The following is a 20,223-nucleotide window of genomic DNA, read 5'->3' as shown; positions in this document are numbered from 1 at the left end:
TTGCTGGTTGTTGCTCTGTGCCACCGCCGCTGCTGCTGCTGCTGCTGCTGTGTGGGGCTGCGCGGGGGGTTCAGCCAGACCCTGGCTCTCGCCCGCTCTCCCGGGGAAAAGGGGACGTCGCTGGGCTCCCGTCCCGTCTCTCCCTCCCCCCTCCCGTCGCGGGTGCACGGCACCGGGGAGCCGCTGCCCAAAGCGCCGGGCAGAGCCGCCCGTGCCCGGGAGGCAGCCGGGTTTGCAGGGGCGGCAGCAGCTCGGGGGCTCTGTGGGCACAGTCTGACTGTCCCACGTCTCCCCTGTGCAGGGACGGACGGACGGAGGACCCCAGCCACGCCGGGAGCTGCGGAGCCCCCAGGAAGAAGCCGGGCTGCCTGCGCCCAGGCCGACGCTGCCGCCTGCCCCGCTCCTGGCTGGGGACAGCCCCTGCCTCGCCCGGCCGGTGACGCCGCGGCTCCAGCTCAGTTGTTTGGGCCCCCGTTTGTTTGGGTCCCGTTCCAATGCCGGTGCCGTCGGTTTGGTCGTGCGGGCTCCTGTCTGTTGCTGCTCCAGCTCGTGGACGGCTCCAGTTCCGTTTGCAGGCCCAGCTCAGCTTTGGTTCCTGTTCCAGCTCGTGGACGGCTCCGGCTCATTTCCATGCCCGCTTGCGGATGGTTCCAGCTCGAGTTTGGCTGCAGCTCCGCTCCTCGCCACTTCCAGTTGGTCTGCGGCTCCAGCTCGTGCTTGTTAAAACGATCTTGGCTTTTGGCAAGGTCGTAAATCAATCACTGTCTTCACTTGCATATGAATATTAAATGTCATAACCGCACACACGCTGGCTCATTAGTCTGTGTTTATTGCTCCATCCCCGTCCCGCCGGTTGTACACACCTCGAAGGAAGAGTGGGCGAAAAGCGCCTTTCCCCCCAGAGACTATCTCAGACGTTGAATTCGGCCTGGTGCATGCCAGCCTCCCCGGCTGCGGGGACCAACGCGACCGGACCCCCACCTCCGGCGGGGCCCACGCACCCTGCCCACCCCCTCCCACCCCCCAAGGCCCTCCTGCCCCCAACACCCTCCCAACGCCCTCCCACCCTCCCGCTGCCCCCGCCACCCCGGCCCCGGGGTCTGACCCCAGCCAGAGCCGGCGGCTCCCCTCCCCAGCCCAAACCCGCAGGGCTCGGGCTCTGCTCCAGCCCCGAAGCCCCGGCACCGGCTCTCCAGGCCCGGAGCCCCGGCCGAGCCCACCCCCCCAGCCCGCGTGTGAGGTCGGGACGGGCCCGGCGCTGTCGGGCGGTGCTTGCGAACTGGACGGGGGGGCCGCGGGGCGGGACCGGCCCCCTGTGGCCGCGGGCGGCTCGGGCCAGGACGGGGGGGGGCGCCGGGCTCCGCCCTCCGGCTTTATTCCCCGGCGCCCCGAGCCCCGCCGGCTCCGACGCGGGAGGAGACACCGGCAGCGCGGCCGCCCGGGCACCGCCGCTGGCCCGCCGCCTCCGCCCCGACACCCCCCCCGCTCGGCCGCGGCCCCTGCCCCGCTTCCCGGCCCCGGGCCGAGCCCCCCGCGCCTCACCTGGGCCCGCCGGGGGAGCCCGGCCCCGGCCGCTGCCGCCCCGGGGCCGCGCCACCGGCACCGGCGAACGAGGAAAGGGGGAGACGGCGGCCGCCGGGGCTCAAATCTGCTCGGCCCGCCCCGCGCAGGCCCGCCCTGCGACCCGCCCACTCCCCTCGCCCGCCCCGCCCACCTTGCCCGTCCCGCCTCGCGCACGCGCCCTGCGGACCCGCCCACTCGGACCCGCCCGCGCACCTGGGCCCGCCCCGCGCATGCGCCCTCGGGCCCCGCGCACCTGGGCGGCCCCGCCCCGCGCCCGCGCTCTGGCTCGCCCGCCTTCTCGCCGCGCCCCGCCTCCCGCCCGCGCCTCCTCTTCCGCCGCCAGAACCGCGCCGCCACCGACCGGGGCGGACGCCGGTACCGGTGCGCCGGGCGGACCCGTGGCTCGGGACGCGGGGAGGAGCCCCGGCCCGGGGCTTCTCCGGGGGCTGCGCGGAGCCCGGGCCGGTGAGGCCGGGCCGGGCTTGGGGCTGTGGACGGGCCAGCGCCGGGTCTCGCGGGCGCGCGAGCCGGCGGGGGGGTCCTGGTCGCCGTCCGCCTCTCCCTGGCGGGCGGGCTGCGGTCCCGGGCTCCGTCCCGCCCCGCGGAGCCGGAGGACCGCGGCAGCACCGGAGCCGGGCCCGGGCCAGGCCCGGCCTTGCCGTCCCGGCCCGGCGCCGCGGGCAGGAGCAGCCGCGCTCCGGTTCCGGGCCCGAGCGGGCCGGGCCCCAAGTCCGCGTTCCCTCCCCACGCTGCCCGCTCCTGCCCGGGGCTCCGGCCGCGCTCACCCGCCGGGCTCTGCCGGTGCCCGCGGTCGGTGTCACGGAACGGGCGCCGGCGGCTCCGCGCGGACACCGAATAAAGGCTGGAAACCGCCGGCGGCGCTGGGGCTGCCCCGGCACGGTCTGCCCGGCTCCCGCAGTGCCCGCACCGGGGTCCCCGGCCCGTGAGCGCCGACCGGGGAACGGCCCGCGGAGGGCAAGGGGCGCCTCGGCTCCCGGAGCCCCTTGTGCTCCTGGGAGCTCCCCGGGGGGGAGCCCTGCCCGCCCCGGGAACGGCCGGGGGGGCTCCAGGGCCGAGCCCGAACCCGCGGGGCTGGGGCTCTGCTGCCGGGCCCTGCAGCAGCGGCGGGGGCCGGCCCCCAGCCCCCAAACACGGCACCGGCTCTGCTCCCCAAGCCCGGCGGGGCCAGATGAGCCCCGCTTGGAGCCCCCAGAACCACAGCGCTGAGTCTCTGCTGCGGAGCCCAGCCCGGCAGGACTTAGGCTCGCCCTAAACCTGCCCCAGTGAGCCTGGCTCCCAGCCCCAGCAACGGGGACTTGGGCTCTGTTCTCCAAGCACTAAAACACACGACTACTTAGGCTCTGTGTCCAGCCCCAAAACGCAGGACTTGCTCAGTCCCTCTCTTCAAGACCGCGAACTGCCCCCATGAGCCGGGTCTCACCCTCCCCAAGCGCAGGACTGACTGAGTCTCCCTTTCAGAAGCCCAGATTGCCTGAGCGACCCTGGTTGGAAGCCCCACGAACACAAGACTCCGCTTTCAAGCCCCCACATTGGCCAAAGGAGCCTGGTTTTGAGCCCACCACGCAGGACTTAGTCTCCGCGGGAAGGGGCCAGCTCAGCCGTGCCCGTTCTGACCCCCAAACCCCGTCGCTTGCCCTCCTCGTCCTGAAGGGAGCCAGGCTTTGCCCCCCTCGACCCTGTGTCCAAGCCTGGAAAACGCAGGACTTAGTCTCCGTTTCGAGCCCCAGGAGCCCGGTTTCAGGTCCTGAAGGCACCCGACTCCATCGCTGTTTCTGAGCCCCCAAAACCCAGGACTGGTCTCCGTTTTCCAGCCCCCGAACTCGCCCGGTCAGCTTTTTTCCCGGGCCCACAAAGGCCGGACTTGGGCTCTGCTGCCAAGCCCCGAAGACTTCTTAGTCTCCGGTTTTGAGCCCCTGCAGGAGCGTTCAAGTCCCCACAACGCAGGCTGACTGAGCCTCCCTTTTTCAGCCCGGAAAACACGGACTTTGGGGGGTTTAGCCTGCGTGCCCGGGTCTGAGCACGCGACTCGGTCCCCGAGCCCCGACCCAGGCAGGTGAGCCTGCCTTTGAGCTGCGAAACCCCTCGGCTCCGGCTCCGCGCCCCCAAACCCCAGGAGCTCCTTTCCCTCCGGAGCCCCCCGAGCTGCTGTCCGCCTCACCAGCCCAGGCCCTGCTGCGGGAAAACCCCACGCCTGGCCCGGCTCCGAGCCCCCACACCACCCCTCTGCCCGGGCTGAGCCCCAGGACAGGCCCGGAGCCGGGGTCACCTCTCCCGACACCCACCGCTGCCCCCGGGCTGCTCGGCCCCAAAACCGCCCGAGGTTCGCAGCCCCCGAGCACCCGGCCGAGCCCCACACCCCCCAGCCCCGCGTGTGAGGTCGGGACGGGCCCGGCAGCCCCGGCGGTGTCGGGCGGTGCTTGCGAACTGACCGGGGGGGGGGGCCCGTGTGGCCGCGGGCGGCTCGGGCGAGGACGGCGGGCGCCGGGCTCCGGCCCTCCGGGCTTTATTCCCCGGCGCCGCGGCCCCGGCCCCGGGCCGAGCCCCCCGCGCCTCACCTGGGCCCGCCGGGGAGCCCGGCCCGGCCGCTGCCGCCCCGGGGCCGCGCCACCGGCAACGGGAACGAGGAAAGGGGGGAGACGGCGGCCGCCGGCCTCAAATCTGCTCGGCCCCGCCCCGCGCCGGCGCCCTGCGGCCCGCCCACTCCCCTCGCCCCGCCCCGCCCACCTGTGCCGGCTCCGCCCCGTGCCGACGCCCTGCGGACCCGCCCACTCCCCTCGCCCCGCCCCGCCCACCTGTGCCGGCCCCGCCCCGCGCACGCGCCCTGCGACTACACCCACTCCCCTCGCCCCGCCCACCTGTGCCGGCCCCGCCCGCGACGGCACCCTGCGAACACGCCCACTCCCTCGCCCCGCCCCACTCACCTGTGCCGGCCCGCCCCGCGACGGCGCCCTGCGGACCCGCCCACTCCCCTCGCCCCGCCCCACCCACCTGTGCCGGCCCCGCCCGCGACGGCGCCCTGCGGACACGCCCACTCCCCTCGCCCCGCCCACCCACCTGTGCCGGCCCCGCCCGCGCACGCGCCCTGCGAAAACGCCCACTCCCCTCGCCCCGCCCACCCGTGCCGGCCCGCCCGCGCACGCGCCCTGCGAAAACGCCCACTCCCTCGCCCCGCCCCACTCCGCCCCGCCCACCCGCGCCGGCCCCGCCCCGCGCACGCGCCCTGCGGACCCGCCACTCCCCTCGCCCCGCCCCGCCACCCCGTGCCGGCCCCGCCCCGCGCACGCGCCCTGCGAAAACGCCCACTCTCCCTCGCCCCGCCCACCCGTGCCGGCCCCGCCCCGCGCACGCGCCCTGCGAACACGCCCACTCCCTCGCCCCGCCCCGCCCACCCGTGCCGGCTCCGCCCCGCGACGGCGCCCTGCGGCCACGCCCACTCCCCTCGCCCGCCCCACTCCGCCCGCCCACCCGCGACGGCCCGCCCCGCGACGGCGCCCTGCGGGCCCGCCCACTCCCTCGCCCCGCCTCCCACCCGGGCCGGCTCCGCCCCGCGCACGCGCCCTGGGCTCCGCCCCGCCTTCTCGCCTCGCCCCGCCTCCCGCCCACGCCTGCCTTCCCGCCCACGCCCCGAATCAGGGCACGCCCCCGCGGCCGCACCCGCAGTCACGTGCCTCGGCGGCGGCAGGTGCGCGGCGGCCCCCGAGGCTTCAAAACCCCTCGCGGCGCCAGGGGGCGCCGCCGTCGCGGGAACGGCGGCGGCGGGAGCGGGGTCCCGGTCCCGGTCCCGGGGCTGTGGCTGGCGGGGCCCCTGCCGCGCCCGGGCCGCTTCCCCGCCACGCCCGGGTCCCGCCCGCGCCGGGGCCGAGCTGCTCCGGGGCCGAGCCGACCCCGGCGCCTCCGGGCGTGCTCCGAGCCGGGGCCGCGCCCAGGGTGCCGCTCTGCCGGGCCCCGGCTGCAGCCGCGCCGGGCCCCGCTGTCCCGTCTCCCCGGGGCTCCTCCGGGGCCGCCCCGGGCGCGGTTCTCACGCGGTCTCGGCAATGGGCGGCCGCAGCCGGCAGGCGGGAACCGGGGCGACGCCATCTCCCGGCCGCCCCGGGCGGCCTCGGGGTGCCGGGCCGGGGCCGGGCGAGGGAAACGGGGCAAACCGGGAAAAACGGGCAGAACCGGGGCCGCTTCCTTCCTTCTCTCTCCGCCCGCAGGCTCCGGGGCGGGAGCGGGGCACCGGCCGCTGCCCGGTAGGCGCTGCCTGAAGCTCGAGTCCCCGCAGGCAGCGGGTGCTGCCCCCGTCCCTCCCGGGACCGGACCCCCCGGCTCTCGGTGGGGGCTCCGGCCGGGACCCACGGGGGACCCTGGGCAGGCACCGGCCGGCTGCGGCCCCCCGGGTTTCCCAGCGGCGGGAGCTGCCCTGCCTGCCCTGCCTGCGCTGGGTTGGTTTCCCCTGCCCCGCTGCGGGATCCCCCGTGGGTGCCCGGCTGGGGCCCGGTGACTTTCCCGGCGGGTTTTGGCTCCGACCCTCGGGGGTCCCCTCTCGGGGTCCCGTGGCTGCAGCTCGGCCCGTGGGGCCGGGGGTCCCCGGCAGCTCCCGATTTCCACCACGGGATCAGCCCCGGCTCGAACCCTGAGCCGGCGACCGGCCGCGGGGGCTCCGCACGCCCCGTCTCCCAGCCGGGACCCGGGGCAGACGGGGACCCGGCGGGGCTGGGGGTCTCCCGGGCGGCCGCTGACCCCTCCTGCCGCCGGGCTCCCTCCTCCCGGCACAGGCGCCGGCTGGTTTTTTCTCCCCAGCTCTTGCCCGGAGCGGCTGCCGGCAGGACAGACCCCTCCGGCCTGGCGCTGGCTCTGCCGGAGCCGGGGAGAGCTCGGACCGGTGAGGGTGGCAGCTGCTGCTGCTGGGGGGAACTGGTTTCCACTGGGGTGCAGCCCTTCGGCCCTGCCCCGCGTCATCCTCGCAGGCGCTGCCACGGCGGGGCCCGGGGGCGGCTGCGGGCCCTGCGCGAAGCCCTGCTTTGACCGAAACCCTTCTTTTTCAGCTCAAAGCGTGCTGTGGCGGGAGCAGAGGCCGCTGCAGGGACCCACGCCGGCTCCTGCAGCCCCGTGGGCGAGACGGTGGAGCCGGCCTGGCCGGGCACGGGCAGCGACGGCCATCCCGGTGCCAGGTGGCTGTGCCGACGCGTGGGGAAGGCTCATCCCGGTGCCCGGGCGAGGAGCACAGCCCCGAGGCGGTGAGCGCCGGGGGACACCGGCGGCGAGGACGTGCCCGGTGAGGTGAGTGCCCCGAGGCGGCGGCGGCGGCCGAGCGGAGCTGCGCGGTGGGAGCGGGGTGCTCGGCTCCCGGGGCCGGCTGTGCCGGCGGGGATCTCCGGTGCTGCGGGAGGGGCCGGGTCCCTGCAGGGTGCCCGGGGATGGAGGGGCAGGCGGGGGTCCTGTCCCCGGCCAGGGGAGCGGGGTGCCGGGGGCTGCCGTGCCCCGGGAGCACCAGGACCGAGCGGGTGCGAGGGAGCCGGGCCTGGCCGCAGCTCAGGGAGCGGTTTTGTGCTCGGGGCACGATGGCTTTGCCCCTCGTCCTGCCGGCGGGGTGGCCGAGGGACGGGGAGAGTGGGTGCCGTCCCCCGGCAGGGCTCCCCGTGGGGAAGGAGAGGTCCCGGCACCGGCAAGGCAGCACCGGTGGGTCGCTGCAGGTGCCGGTGGGAGCTCAGCACGGCAGGGCCGCAGCCTGTGCCCACTGGGCAGGTTGCCCCTGTGGCCCGTGGCTGTTTGTGGGTGCAGGAGGGGGCCTGGGGGGTCCCGCGGGTCGGTGCCGCACGTTTGGGGGGGCAGGAGCGGGCGCTGTCGGGGTCCGGCCCAGACCCCGCCGGCACTGGTGCGGTGCTGGCCCCAGCCCCGGGGGTTGCTGGTTGTTGCTCTGTGCCACCGCTGCTGCTGCTGTGTGGGGCTGAACCCCCCCCGGTTCAGCCAGACCCTGGCTCTCGCCCGCTCTCCCGGGGAGAAAGGGGACGTCGCTGGGCTCCCGTCCCCGTCTCTCCCTCCCCTCCCGTCGCGGGTGCACGGCACCGGGGAGCCGCTGCCCAAAGCGCCGGGCAGAGCCGCCCGTGCCCGGGAGGCAGCCGGGTTTGCAGGGGCGGCAGCAGCTCGGGGGCTCTGTGGGCACAGTCTGACTGTCCCACGTCTCTCCCTGTGCAGGGACGGACGGACGGATGGACGGAGGACCCCAGCCACGCCGGGAGCTGCGGAGCCCCCAGGAAGAAGCCGGGCTGCCTGCGCCCAGGCCGACGCTGCCGCCTGCCCCGCTCCTGGCTGGGGACAGCCCTGCCTCGCCCGGCCGGTGACGCCGCGGCTCCAGCTCAGTTGTTTGGGCCCCCGTTTGTTTTGGGTCCCGTTCCAATTGCCGGTGCCGTCGGTTTGGTCGTGCGGGCTCCTGTCTGTTGCTGCTCCAGCTCGTGGACGGCTCCAGTTCCGTTTGCAGGCCCAGCTCAGCTTTGGTTCCTGTTCCAGCTCGTGGACGGCTCCGGCTCATTTCCATGCCCGCTTGCGGATGGTTCCAGCTCGAGTTTGGCTGCAGCTCCCGCTCCTCGCCACTTCCAGTTGGTCTGCGGCTCCAGCTCGTGCTTGTTAAAACGATCTTGGCTTTTGGCAAGGTCGTAAATCAATCACTGTCATAACTTGCATATGAATATTAAATGTCATAACCGCACACACGCTGCCTCATTAGTCAGTGTTTATTGCTCCATCCCCGTCCCGCCGGTTGTACACACCTCGAAGGAAGAGTGGGCGAAAAGCGCCTTTCCCCCAGAGACTATCTCAGACGTTGAATTCGGCCTGGTGCATGCCAGCCTCCCCGGCTGCGGGGACCAACGCGACCGGACCCCCACCTCCGGCGGGGGCCACGCACCCTGCCCACCCCCTCCCACCCCCCAAGGCCCTCCTGCCCCCAACACCTCCCAACGCCCTCCCACCCTCCCGCTGCCCCCGCCACCCCGGCCCCGGGGTCTGACCCCAGCCAGAGCCGGCGGGCTCCCCTCCCCAGCCCAAACCCGCAGGGCTCGGGCTCTGCTCCAGCCCCGAAGCCCCGGCACCGGCTCTCCAGGCCCCGAGCCCCCGGCCGAGCCCCACACCCCCCCAGCCCCGCGTGTGAGGTCGGGACGGGCCCGGCGCTGTCGGGCGGTGCTTGCGAACTGGACGGGGGGCCCGCGGGCGGGACCGGCCCCCTGTGGCCGCGGGCGGCTCGGGCCAGGACGGGGGGGGGCGCCGGGCTCCGGCCCTCCGGGCTTTATTCCCCGGCGCCCCGAGCCCCGCCGGCTCCGACGCGGGAGGAGACACCGGCAGCGCGGCCGCCCGGGCACCGCCGCTGGCCCGCCCGCCTCCGCCCCGACACCCCCCCGCTCGGCCGCGGCCCCTGCCCCGCTTCCCGGCCCCGGGCCGAGCCCCCCGCGCCTCACCTGGGCCGCCGGGGGAGCCCGGCCCGGCCGCTGCCGCCCCGGGGCCGCGCCACCGGCACCGGCGAACGAGGAAAGGGGGGAGACGGCGGCCGCCGGGGCTCAAATCTGCTCGGCCCCGCCCCGCGCAGCCGCCCTGCGGACCCGCCCACTCCCCTCGCCCCGCCCCGCCCACCTGTGCCCGTCCCGCCTCGCGCACGCGCCCTGCGGACCCGCCCACTCGGACCCGCCCCGCGCACCTGGGCCCCGCCCCGCGCATGCGCCCTCGGGCCCCGCGCACCTGGGCCGGCCCCGCCCCGCGCCCGCGCTCTGGGCTCCGCCCCGCCTTCTCGCCGCGCCCCGCCTCCCGCCCGCGCCTCCTCTTCCGCCGCCAGAACCGCGCCGCCACCGACCGGGGCGGACGCCGGTACCGGTGCGCCGGGCGGGACCCGTGGCTCGGGACGCGGGGAGGGAGCCCCGGCCCGGGGGCTTCTCCGGGGCTGCGCGGAGCCCGGGGCCGGTGAGGCCGGGCCGGGCTTGGGGCTGTGGACGGGGCCAGCGCCGGGTCTCGCGGGCGCGCGGAGCCGGCGGGGGGGTCCTGGTCGCCGTCCGCCTCTCCCTGGCGGGCGGGCTGCGGGTCCCGGGGCTCCGTCCCGCCCCGCGGAGCCGGAGGACCGCGGCAGCACCGGAGCCGGGCCCGGGCCCAGGCCCGGCCTTGCCGTCCCCGGCCCGGCGCCGCGGGCAGGAGCAGCCGCGCTCCGGGTTCCGGGCCCGAGCGGGGCCCGGGGCCCCAAGTCCCGCGTTCCCTCCCCACGCTGCCCGCTCCTGCCCGGGGCTCCGGCCGCGCTCCCCGCCGGGGCTCTGCCGGTGCCGCGGTCGGTGTCACGGAACGGGCGCCGGCGGCTCCGCGCGGACACCGAATAAAGGCTGGAAACCGCCGGCGGCGCTGGGGCTGCCCCGGCACGGTCTGCCCGGCTCCCGCAGTGCCCGCACCGGGGTCCCCGGCCCGTGAGCGCCGACCGGGGAACGGCCCGCGGAGGGCAAGGGGCGCCTCGGCTCCCGGAGCCCCTTGTGCTCCTGGGAGCTCCCCGGGGGGGAGCCCTGCCCGCCCCGGGAACGGCCGGGGGGGCTCCAGGGCCGAGCCCGAACCCGCGGGGCTGGGGCTCTGCTGCCGGGCCCTGCAGCAGCGGCGGGGGCCGGCCCCCAGCCCCCAAACACGGCACCGGCTCTGCTCCCCAAGCCCGGCGGGGGCCAGATGAGCCCCGCTTGGAGCCCCCAGAACCACAGCGCTGAGTCTCTGCTGCGGAGCCCAGCCCGGCAGGACTTAGGCTCGCCCTAAACCTGCCCCAGTGAGCCTGGCTCCCAGCCCCAGCAACGGGGGACTTGGGCTCTGTTCTCCAAGCACTAAAACACACGACTACTTAGGCTCTGTGTCCCAGCCCCAAAACGCAGGACTTGCTCAGTCCCTCTCTTCAAGACCGCGAACTGCCCCCATGAGCCGGGTCTCACCCTCCCCAAGCGCAGGACTGACTGAGTCTCCCTTTCAGAAGCCCAGGATTGCCTGAGCGACCCTGGTTGGAAGCCCCACGAACACAAGACTCCGCTTTCAAGCCCCCACATTGGCCAAAGGAGCCTGGTTTTGAGCCCCACCACGCAGGACTTAGTCTCCGCGGGAAGGGGCCCAGCTCAGCCGTGCCCGGTTCTGACCCCCAAACCCCGTCGCTTGCCCTCCCTCGTCCTGAAGGGAGCCAGGCTTTTGCCCCCCTCGACCCTGTGTCCAAGCCTGGAAAACGCAGGACTTAGTCTCCGTTTCGAGCCCCAGGAGCCCGGTTTCAGGTCCTGAAGGCACCCGACTCCATCGCTGTTTCTGAGCCCCCAAAACCCAGGACTGGGTCTCCGTTTTCCAGCCCCCGAACTCGCCCGGTCAGCTTTTTTCCCGGCCCACAAAGGCCGGACTTGGGCTCTGCTGCCAAGCCCCGAAGACTTCTTAGTCTCCGGTTTTGAGCCCCTGCAGGAGCGTTCAAGTCCCCACAACGCAGGGCTGACTGAGCCTCCCTTTTTCAGCCCGGAAAACACGGACTTTGGGGGGTTTAGCCTGCGTGCCCGGGTCTGAGCACGCGACTCGGTCCCCGAGCCCCCGACCCAGGCAGGTGAGCCTGCCTTTGAGCTGCGAAACCCCTCGGCTCCGGCTCCGCGCCCCAAACCCCAGGAGCTCCTTTCCCTCCGGAGCCCCCCGAGCTGCTGCTCCGCCTCACCAGCCCAGGCCCTGCTGCGGGAAAACCCCACGCCTGGGCCCGGCTCCGAGCCCCCACACCACCCCCTCTGCCCGGGCTGAGCCCCAGGACAGGCCCGGAGCCGGGGGTCACCTCTCCCGACACCCACCGCTGCCCCGGGCTGCTCGGCCCCAAAACCGGCCCGAGGTTCGCAGCCCCCCGAGCACCCGGCCGAGCCCCACACCCCCCAGCCCCGCGTGTGAGGTCGGGACGGGCCCGGCAGCCCCGGCGGTGTCGGGCGGTGCTTGCGAACTGACCGGGGGGGGGGCCCGTGTGGCCGCGGGCGGCTCGGGCGAGGACGGCGGGGCGCCGGGCTCCGGCCCTCCGGGCTTTATTCCCCGGCGCCGCGGCCCCGGCCCCGGGCCGAGCCCCCCGCGCCTCACCTGGGCCCGCCGGGGGAGCCCGGCCCGGCCGCTGCCGCCCCGGGGCCGCGCCACCGGCAACGGGGAACGAGGAAAGGGGGGAGACGGCGGCCGCCGGGCCTCAAATCTGCTCGGCCCCGCCCCGCGCCGGCGCCCTGCGGGCCCGCCCACTCCCTCGCCCCGCCCCGCCCACCTGTGCCGGCTCCGCCCCGTGCCGACGCCCTGCGGACCCGCCCACTCCCCTCGCCCCGCCCCGCCCACCTGTGCCGGCCCCGCCCCGCGCACGCGCCCTGCGACTACACCCACTCCCCTCGCCCCGCCCACCTGTGCCGGCCCCGCCCCGCGACGGCACCCTGCGAACACGCCCACTCCCCTCGCCCCGCCCCACTCACCTGTGCCGGCCCCGCCCCGCGACGGCGCCCTGCGGACCCGCCCACTCCCCTCGCCCCGCCCCACCCACCTGTGCCGGCCCCGCCCCGCGACGGCGCCCTGCGGACACGCCCACTCCCTCGCCCCGCCCCACCCACCTGTGCCGGCCCCGCCCCGCGCACGCGCCCTGCGAAAACGCCCACTCCCCTCGCCCCGCCCACCCGTGCCGGCCCCGCCCCGCGCACGCGCCCTGCGAAAACGCCCACTCCCCTCGCCCCGCCCCACTCCGCCCCGCCCACCCGCGCCGGCCCGCCCCGCGCACGCGCCCTGCGGACCCGCCCACTCCCCTCGCCCCGCCCCGCCACCCCGTGCCGGCCCGCCCCGCGCACGCGCCCTGCGAAACGCCCACTCTCCCTCGCCCGCCCACCCGTGCCGGCCCCGCCCCGCGCACGCGCCCTGCGAACACGCCCACTCCCCTCGCCCCGCCCCGCCCACCCGTGCCGGCTCCGCCCCGCGACGGCGCCCTGCGGCCACGCCCACTCCCCTCGCCCCGCCCCACTCCGCCCCGCCCACCCGCGACGGCCCCGCCCGCGACGGCGCCCTGCGGGCCCGCCCACTCCCCTCGCCCCGCCCTCCCACCCGGGCCGGCTCCGCCCCGCGCACGCGCCCTGGGCTCCGCCCCGCCTTCTCGCCTCGCCCCGCCTCCCGCCCACGCCGTGCCTTCCCGCCCACGCCCCGAATCAGGGCACGCCCCCGCGGCCGCACCCGCAGTCACGTGCCTCGGCGGCGGCAGGTGCGCGGCGGCCCCCGAGGCTTCAAAAACCCCTCGCGGCCGCCAGGGGGCGCCGCCGTCGCGGGAACGGCGGCGGCGGGAGCGGGTCCCGGTCCCGGTCCCGGGGCTGTGGCTGGCGGGGCCCCTGCCGCGCCCGGGGCCGCTTCCCCGCCACGCCCGGGTCCCGCCCGCGCCGGGGCCGAGCTGCTCCGGGGGCCGAGCCGACCCCGGCGCCTCCGGGCGTGCTCCGAGCCGGGGCCGCGCCCAGGGTGCCGCTCTGCCGGGCCCCGGCTGCAGCCGCGCCGGGCCCCGCTGTCCCGTCTCCCCGGGGCTCCTCCGGGGCCGCCCCGGGCGCGGTTCTCACGCGGTCTCGGCAATGGGCGGCCGCAGCCGGCAGGCGGGAACCGGGGCGACGCCATCTCCCGGCCGCCCCGGGCGGCCTCGGGGTGCCGGGCCGGGGCCGGGCGAGGGAAACGGGGCAAACCGGGAAAAACGGGGCAGAACCGGGGCCGCTTCCTTCCTTCTCTCTCCGCCCGCAGGCTCCGGGGCGGGAGCGGGGGCACCGGCCGCTGCCCGGTAGGCGCTGCCTGAAGCTCGAGTCCCCGCAGGCAGCGGGTGCTGCCCCCGTCCCCTCCCGGGACCGGACCCCCGGCTCTCGGTGGGGGCTCCGGCCGGGACCCACGGGGGACCCTGGGCAGGCACCGGCCGGCTGCGGCCCCCCGGGTTTCCCAGCGGCGGGAGCTGCCCTGCCTGCCCTGCCTGCGCTGGGTTGGTTTCCCCCTGCCCCGCTGCGGGATCCCCCGTGGGTGCCCGGCTGGGGCCCGGTGACTTTCCCGGCGGGTTTTGGCTCCGACCCTCGGGGTCCCCTCTCGGGGGTCCCGTGGCTGCAGCTCGGCCCGTGGGGCCGGGGGTCCCCGGCAGCTCCCGATTTCCACCACGGGATCAGCCCCGGCTCGAACCCTGAGCCGGCGACCGGCCGCGGGGGCTCCGCACGCCCCGTCTCCCAGCCGGGACCCGGGGCAGACGGGGACCCGGCGGGGCTGGGGGTCTCCCGGGGCGGCCGCTGACCCCTCCTGCCGCCGGGCTCCCTCCTCCCGGCACAGGCGCCGGCTGGTTTTTTCTCCCCAGCTCTTGCCCGGAGCGGCTGCCGGCAGGACAGACCCCTCCGGCCTGGCGCTGGCTCTGCCGGAGCCGGGGAGAGCTCGGACCGGTGAGGGTGGCAGCTGCTGCTGCTGCTGGGGGGAACTGGTTTCCACTGGGGTGCAGCCCTTCGGCCCTGCCCCGCGTCATCCTCGCAGGCGCTGCCACGGCGGGGCCCGGGGCGGCTGCGGGCCCTGCGCGAAGCCCTGCTTTGACCGAAACCCTTCTTTTTCAGCTCAAAGCGTGCTGTGGTGGGAGCAGAGGCCGCTGCAGGGACCCACGCCGGCTCCTGCAGCCCCGTGGGCGAGACGGTGGAGCCGGCCTGGCCGGGCACGGGCAGCGACGGCCATCCCGGTGCCAGGTGGCTGTGCCGACGCGTGGGGAAGGCTCATCCCGGTGCCCGGGCGAGGAGCACAGCCCCGAGGCGGTGAGCGCCGGGGGACACCGGCGGCGAGGACGTGCCCGGTGCGGTGAGTGCCCCGAGGCGGCGGCGGCGGCCGAGCGGAGCTGCGCGGTGGGAGCGGGGTGCTCGGCTCCCGGGGCCGGCTGTGCCGGCGGGGATCTCCGGTGCTGCGGGAGGGGCCGGGTCCCTGCAGGGTGCCCGGGGATGGAGGGGCAGGCGGGGGTCCTGTCCCCGGCCAGGGGAGCGGGGTGCCGGGGGCTGCCGTGCCCCGGGAGCACCAGGACCGAGCGGGTGCGAGGGAGCCGGGCCTGGCCGCAGCTCAGGGAGCGGTTTTGTGCTCGGGGCACGATGGCTTTGCCCCTCGTCCTGCCGGCGGGGTGGCCGAGGGACGGGGAGAGTGGGTGCCGTCCCCCGGCAGGGCTCCCCGTGGGGAAGGAGAGGTCCCGGCACCGGCAAGGCAGCACCGGTGGGTCGCTGCAGGTGCCGGTGGGAGCTCAGCACGGCAGGGCCGCAGCCTGTGCCCACTGGGCAGGTTGCCCCTGTGGCCCGTGGCTGTTTGTGGGTGCAGGAGGGGCCTGGGGGGTCCCGCGGGTCGGTGCCGCACGTTTGGGGGGCAGGAGCGGGCGCTGTCGGGGTCCGGCCCAGACCCCGCCGGCACTGGTGCGGTGCTGGCCCCAGCCCCGGGGGTTGCTGGTTGTTGCTCTGTGCCACCGCTGCTGCTGCTGTGTGGGGCTGAACCCCCCCGGTTCAGCCAGACCCTGGCTCTCGCCCGCTCTCCCGGGGAGAAAGGGGACGTCGCTGGGCTCCCGTCCCCGTCTCTCCCTCCCCTCCCGTCGCGGGTGCACGGCACCGGGAGCCGCTGCCCAAAGCGCCGGGCAGAGCCGCCCGTGCCCGGGAGGCAGCCGGGTTTGCAGGGGCGGCAGCAGCTCGGGGGCTCTGTGGGCACAGTCTGACTGTCCCACGTCTCTCCCTGTGCAGGGACGGACGGACGGATGGACGGAGGACCCCAGCCACGCCGGGAGCTGCGGAGCCCCCAGGAAGAAGCCGGGCTGCCTGCGCCCAGGCCGACGCTGCCGCCTGCCCCGCTCCTGGCTGGGGACAGCCCTGCCTCGCCCGGCCGGTGACGCCGCGGCTCCAGCTCAGTTGTTTGGGCCCCCGTTTGTTTTGGGTCCCGTTCCAATTGCCGGTGCCGTCGGTTTGGTCGTGCGGGCTCCTGTCTGTTGCTGCTCCAGCTCGTGGACGGCTCCAGTTCCGTTTGCAGGCCCAGCTCAGCTTTGGTTCCTGTTCCAGCTCGTGGACGGCTCCGGCTCATTTCCATGCCCGCTTGCGGATGGTTCCAGCTCGAGTTTGGCTGCAGCTCCCGCTCCTCGCCACTTCCAGTTGGTCTGCGGCTCCAGCTCGTGCTTGTTAAAACGATCTTGGCTTTTGGCAAGGTCGTAAATCAATCACTGTCATAACTTGCATATGAATATTAAATGTCATAACCGCACACACGCTGCCTCATTAGTCAGTGTTTATTGCTCCATCCCGTCCCGCCGGTTGTACACACCTCGAAGGAAGAGTGGGCGAAAAGCGCCTTTCCCCCCAGAGACTATCTCAGACGTTGAATTCGGCCTGGTGCATGCCAGCCTCCCCGGCTGCGGGGACCAACGCGACCGGACCCCCACCTCCGGCGGGGGGCCACGCACCCTGCCCACCCCCCTCCACCCCCCCAAGGCCCTCCTGCCCCCCAACACCCTCCCAACGCCCTCCCACCCTCCCGCTGCCCCCGCCACCCCGGCCCCGGGTCTGACCCCAGCCAGAGCCGGCGGGCTCCCCTCCCCAGCCCAAACCCGCAGGGCTCGGGCTCTGCTCCAGCCCCGAAGCCCCGGCACCGGCTCTCCAGGCCCCGAGCCCCCGGCCGAGCCCCACACCCCCCAGCCCCGCGTGTGAGGTCGGGACGGGCCCGGCGCTGTCGGGCGGTGCTTGCGAACTGGACGGGGGGGCCCGCGGGGCGGGACCGGCCCCCTGTGGCCGCGGGCGGCTCGGGCCAGGACGGGGGGGGCGCCGGGCTCCGGCCCTCCGGGCTTTATTCCCCGGCGCCCCGAGCCCCGCCGGCTCCGACGCGGGAGGAGACACCGGCAGCGCGGCCGCCCGGGCACCGCCGCTGGCCCGCCCGCCTCCGCCCCGACACCCCCCCGCTCGGCCGCGGCCCCTGCCCCGCTTCCCGGCCCCGGGCCGAGCCCCCCGCGCCTCACCTGGGCCCGCCGGGGGAGCCCGGCCCGGCCGCTGCCGCCCGGGGCCGCGCCACCGGCACCGGCGAACGAGGAAAGGGGGAAGACGGCGGCCGCCGGGGCTCAAATCTGCTCGGCCCCGCCCCGCGCAGCCGCCCTGCGGACCCGCCCACTCCCCTCGCCCCGCCCCGCCCACCTGTGCCCGTCCCGCCTCGCGCACGCGCCCTGCGGACCCGCCCACTCGGACCCGCCCCGCGCACCTGGGCCCCGCCCCGCGCATGCGCCCTCGGGCCCCGCGCACCTGGGCCGGCCCCGCCCGCGCCCGCGCTCTGGGCTCCGCCCCGCCTTCTCGCCGCGCCCCGCCTCCCGCCCGCGCCTCCTCTTCCGCCGCCAGAACCGCGCCGCCACCGACCGGGGCGGACGTCGGTACCGGTGCGCCGGGCGGGACCCGTGGCTCGGGACGCGGGGAGGGAGCCCCGGCCCGGGGGCTTCTCCGGGGCTGCGCGGAGCCCGGGGCCGGTGAGGCCGGGCCGGGCTTGGGCTGTGGACGGGGCCAGCGCCGGGTCTCGCGGGCGCGCGGAGCCGGCGGGGGGGGTCCTGGTCGCCGTCCGCCTCTCCCTGGCGGGCGGGCTGCGGGTCCCGGGGCTCCGTCCCGCCCCGCGGAGCCGGAGGACCGCGGCAGCACCGGAGCCGGGCCCGGCCCAGGCCCGGCCTTCGCCGTCCGCGGCGCGGCGCCTTGGGCAGGAGCAGCCGCGCTCCGGGTTCCGGGCCCGAGCGGGGCCCGGGGCCCCAAGTCCCGCGTTCCCTCCCCACGCTGCCCGCTCCTGCCCGGGGCTCCGGCCGCGCTCCCCGCCGGGGCTCTGCCGGTGCCGCGGTCGGTGTCACGGAACGGGCGCCGGCGGCTCCGCGCGGACACCGAATAAAGGCTGGAAACCGCCGGCGGCGCTGGGGCTGCCCCGGCACGGTCTGCCCGGCTCCCGCAGTGCCCGCACCGGGGTCCCCGGCCGTGAGCGCCGACCGGGGAACGGCCCGCGGAGGGCAAGGGGCGCCTCGGCTCCCGGAGCCCCTTGTGCTCCTGGGAGCTCCCCGGGGGGGAGCCCTGCCCGCCCCGGGAACGGCCGGGGGGGCTCCAGGGCCGAGCCCGAACCCGCGGGGCTGGGGCTCTGCTGCCGGGCCCTGCAGCAGCGGCGGGGGCCGGCCCCCAGCCCCCAAACACGGCACCGGCTCTGCTCCCCAAGCCCGGCGGGGGCCAGATGAGCCCCGCTTGGAGCCCCCAGAACCACAGCGCTGAGTCTCTGCTGCGGAGCCCAGCCCGGCAGGACTTAGGCTCGCCCTAAACCTGCCCCAGTGAGCCTGGCTCCCAGCCCCAGCAACGGGGGACTTGGGCTCTGTTCTCCAAGCACTAAAACACACGACTACTTAGGCTCTGTGTCCCAGCCCCAAAACGCAGGACTTGCTCAGTCCCTCTCTTCAAGACCGCGAACTGCCCCCATGAGCCGGGTCTCACCCTCCCCAAGCGCAGGACTGACTGAGTCTCCCTTTCAGAAGCCCAGGATTGCCTGAGCGACCCTGGTTGGAAGCCCCACGAACACAAGACTCCGCTTTCAAGCCCCCACATTGGCCAAAGGAGCCTGGTTTTGAGCCCCACCACGCAGGACTTAGTCTCCGCGGGAAGGGGCCCAGCTCAGCCGTGCCCGGTTCTGACCCCCAAACCCCGTCGCTTGCCCTCCCTCGTCCTGAAGGGAGCCAGGCTTTTGCCCCCCTCGACCCTGTGTCCAAGCCTGGAAAACGCAGGACTTAGTCTCCGTTTCGAGCCCCAGGAGCCCGGTTTCAGGTCCTGAAGGCACCCGACTCCATCGCTGTTTCTGAGCCCCCAAAACCCAGGACTGGGTCTCCGTTTTCCAGCCCCCGAACTCGCCCGGTCAGCTTTTTTCCCGGCCCACAAAGGCCGGACTTGGGCTCTGCTGCCAAGCCCCGAAGACTTCTTAGTCTCCGGTTTTGAGCCCCTGCAGGAGCGTTCAAGTCCCCACAACGCAGGGCTGACTGAGCCTCCCTTTTTCAGCCCGGAAAACACGGACTTTGGGGGGTTTAGCCTGCGTGCCCGGGTCTGAGCACGCGACTCGGTCCCCGAGCCCCCGACCCAGGCAGGTGAGCCTGCCTTTGAGCTGCGAAACCCCTCGGCTCCGGCTCCGCGCCCCCAAACCCCAGGAGCTCCTTTCCCTCCGGAGCCCCCGAGCTGCTGCTCCGCCTCACCAGCCCAGGCCCTGCTGCGGGAAAACCCCACGCCTGGGCCCGGCTCCGAGCCCCCACACCACCCCCTCTGCCCGGGCTGAGCCCCAGGACAGGCCCGGAGCCGGGGGTCACCTCTCCCGACACCCACCGCTGCCCCCGGGCTGCTCGCCCCAAAACCGGCCCGAGGTTCGCAGCCCCCCGAGCACCCGGCCGAGCCCCACACCCCCCCAGCCCCGCGTGTGAGGTCGGGACGGGCCCGGCAGCCCCGGCGGTGTCGGGCGGTGCTTGCGAACTGACCGGGGGGGGGGCCCGTGTGGCCGCGGGCGGCTCGGGCGAGGACGGCGGGGCGCCGGGCTCCGGCCCTCCGGGCTTTATTCCCCGGCGCCGCGGCCCCGGCCCCGGGCCGAGCCCCCCGCGCCTCACCTGGGCCCGCCGGGGGAGCCCGGCCCGGCCGCTGCCGCCCCGGGGCCGCGCCACCGGCAACGGGGAACGAGGAAAGGGGGAGACGGCGGCCGCCGGGCCTCAAATCTGCTCGGCCCCGCCCCGCGCCGGCGCCCTGCGGGCCCGCCCACTCCCCTCGCCCCGCCCCGCCCACCTGTGCCGGCTCCGCCCCGTGCCGACGCCCTGCGGACCCGCCCACTCCCCTCGCCCCGCCCCGCCCACCTGTGCCGGCCCCGCCCCGCGCACGCGCCCTGCGACTACACCCACTCCCCTCGCCCCGCCCACCTGTGCCGGCCCCGCCCCGCGACGGCACCCTGCGAACACGCCCACTCCCCTCGCCCCGCCCCACTCACCTGTGCCGGCCCCGCCCCGCGACGGCGCCCTGCGGACCCGCCCACTCCCCTCGCCCCGCCCCACCACCTGTGCCGGCCCCGCCCCGCGACGGCGCCCTGCGGACCCGCCCACTCCCCTCGCCCCGCCCCACCCACCTGTGCCGGCCCCGCCCCGCGCACGCGCCCTGCGAAAACGCCCACTCCCCTCGCCCCGCCCACCCGTGCCGGCCCCGCCCCGCGCACGCGCCCTGCGAAAACGCCCACTCCCCTCGCCCCGCCCCACTCCGCCCCGCCCACCCGCGCCGGCCCCGCCCCGCGCACGCGCCCTGCGGACCCGCCCACTCCCCTCGCCCCGCCCCGCCACCCCGTGCCGGCCCCGCCCCGCGCACGCGCCCTGCGAAAACGCCCACTCTCCCTCGCCCCGCCCACCCGTGCCGGCCCCGCCCCGCGCACGCGCCCTGCGAACACGCCCACTCCCCTCGCCCCGCCCCGCCCACCCGTGCCGGCTCCGCCCCGCGACGGCGCCCTGCGGCCACGCCCACTCCCCTCGCCCCGCCCCACTCCGCCCCGCCCACCCGCGACGGCCCCGCCCCGCGACGGCGCCCTGCGGGCCCGCCCACTCCCCTCGCCCCGCCCTCCCACCCGGGCCGGCTCCGCCCCGCGCACGCGCCCTGGCTCCGCCCCGCCTTCTCG

At 76.6% G+C, this 20,223-nt stretch overlaps 2 protein-coding genes across 2 annotated transcripts; both read left to right on the top strand.

The window, feature by feature from the left end:
* Positions 1 to 494: 494 nt before the first annotated feature.
* Positions 495 to 8,267, top strand: LOC127029130 (uncharacterized). Its single transcript, XM_050914774.1, has 4 exons — positions 495 to 749; positions 6,247 to 6,448; positions 6,612 to 6,846; positions 7,762 to 8,267. Exons 1-4 carry the CDS (start codon positions 495 to 497, stop codon positions 8,192 to 8,194), a joined length of 1,125 nt encoding a protein of 374 aa, XP_050770731.1. The 3' UTR covers positions 8,195 to 8,267.
* Positions 8,268 to 9,271: 1,004 nt separating this feature from the next.
* Positions 9,272 to 15,796, top strand: LOC127029129 (translation initiation factor IF-2-like). The gene is made up of 4 exons (XM_050914773.1): positions 9,272 to 9,420; positions 13,777 to 13,979; positions 14,145 to 14,379; positions 15,291 to 15,796. Exons 1-4 carry the CDS (start codon positions 9,272 to 9,274, stop codon positions 15,721 to 15,723), a joined length of 1,020 nt encoding a protein of 339 aa, XP_050770730.1. The 3' UTR covers positions 15,724 to 15,796.
* Positions 15,797 to 20,223: the final 4,427 nt, after the last annotated feature.

Source organism: Gymnogyps californianus, unplaced genomic scaffold, assembly GCF_018139145.2.
Source record: "Gymnogyps californianus isolate 813 unplaced genomic scaffold, ASM1813914v2 HiC_scaffold_81, whole genome shotgun sequence".
NCBI classification, from domain to species: Eukaryota; Metazoa; Chordata; class Aves; order Accipitriformes; family Cathartidae; genus Gymnogyps; species Gymnogyps californianus.
The sequence above is the reverse complement of the archived record's forward strand: the minus strand, read 5'-3'. Positions and strand labels throughout refer to the sequence as shown.

What these genes read in the sequence shown, in the direction of transcription:
- LOC127029130 (XM_050914774.1), top strand. Translation starts at nt 495, where the DNA reads ATGCCGGTGCCGTCGGTTTGGTCGTGCGGGCTCCTGTCTGTTGCTGCT. An exon ending in TCTTGGCTTTTGGCAAGGTC is followed by an intron (nt 750 to 6,246) that starts GTAAATCAATCA and finishes CCCGTCTCCCAG; the next exon opens with CCGGGACCCGGGGCAGACGG. An exon ending in GCCGGGGAGAGCTCGGACCG is followed by an intron (nt 6,449 to 6,611) that starts GTGAGGGTGGCA and finishes CTTCTTTTTCAG; the next exon opens with CTCAAAGCGTGCTGTGGCGG.
- LOC127029129 (XM_050914773.1), top strand. Translation starts at nt 9,272, where the DNA reads ATGCGCCCTCGGGCCCCGCGCACCTGGGCCGGCCCCGCCCCGCGCCCG. An exon ending in ACCGACCGGGGCGGACGCCG is followed by an intron (nt 9,421 to 13,776) that starts GTACCGGTGCGC and finishes CCCGTCTCCCAG; the next exon opens with CCGGGACCCGGGGCAGACGG. An exon ending in GCGAGGACGTGCCCGGTGCG is followed by an intron (nt 14,380 to 15,290) that starts GTGAGTGCCCCG and finishes CTCCCTGTGCAG; the next exon opens with GGACGGACGGACGGATGGAC.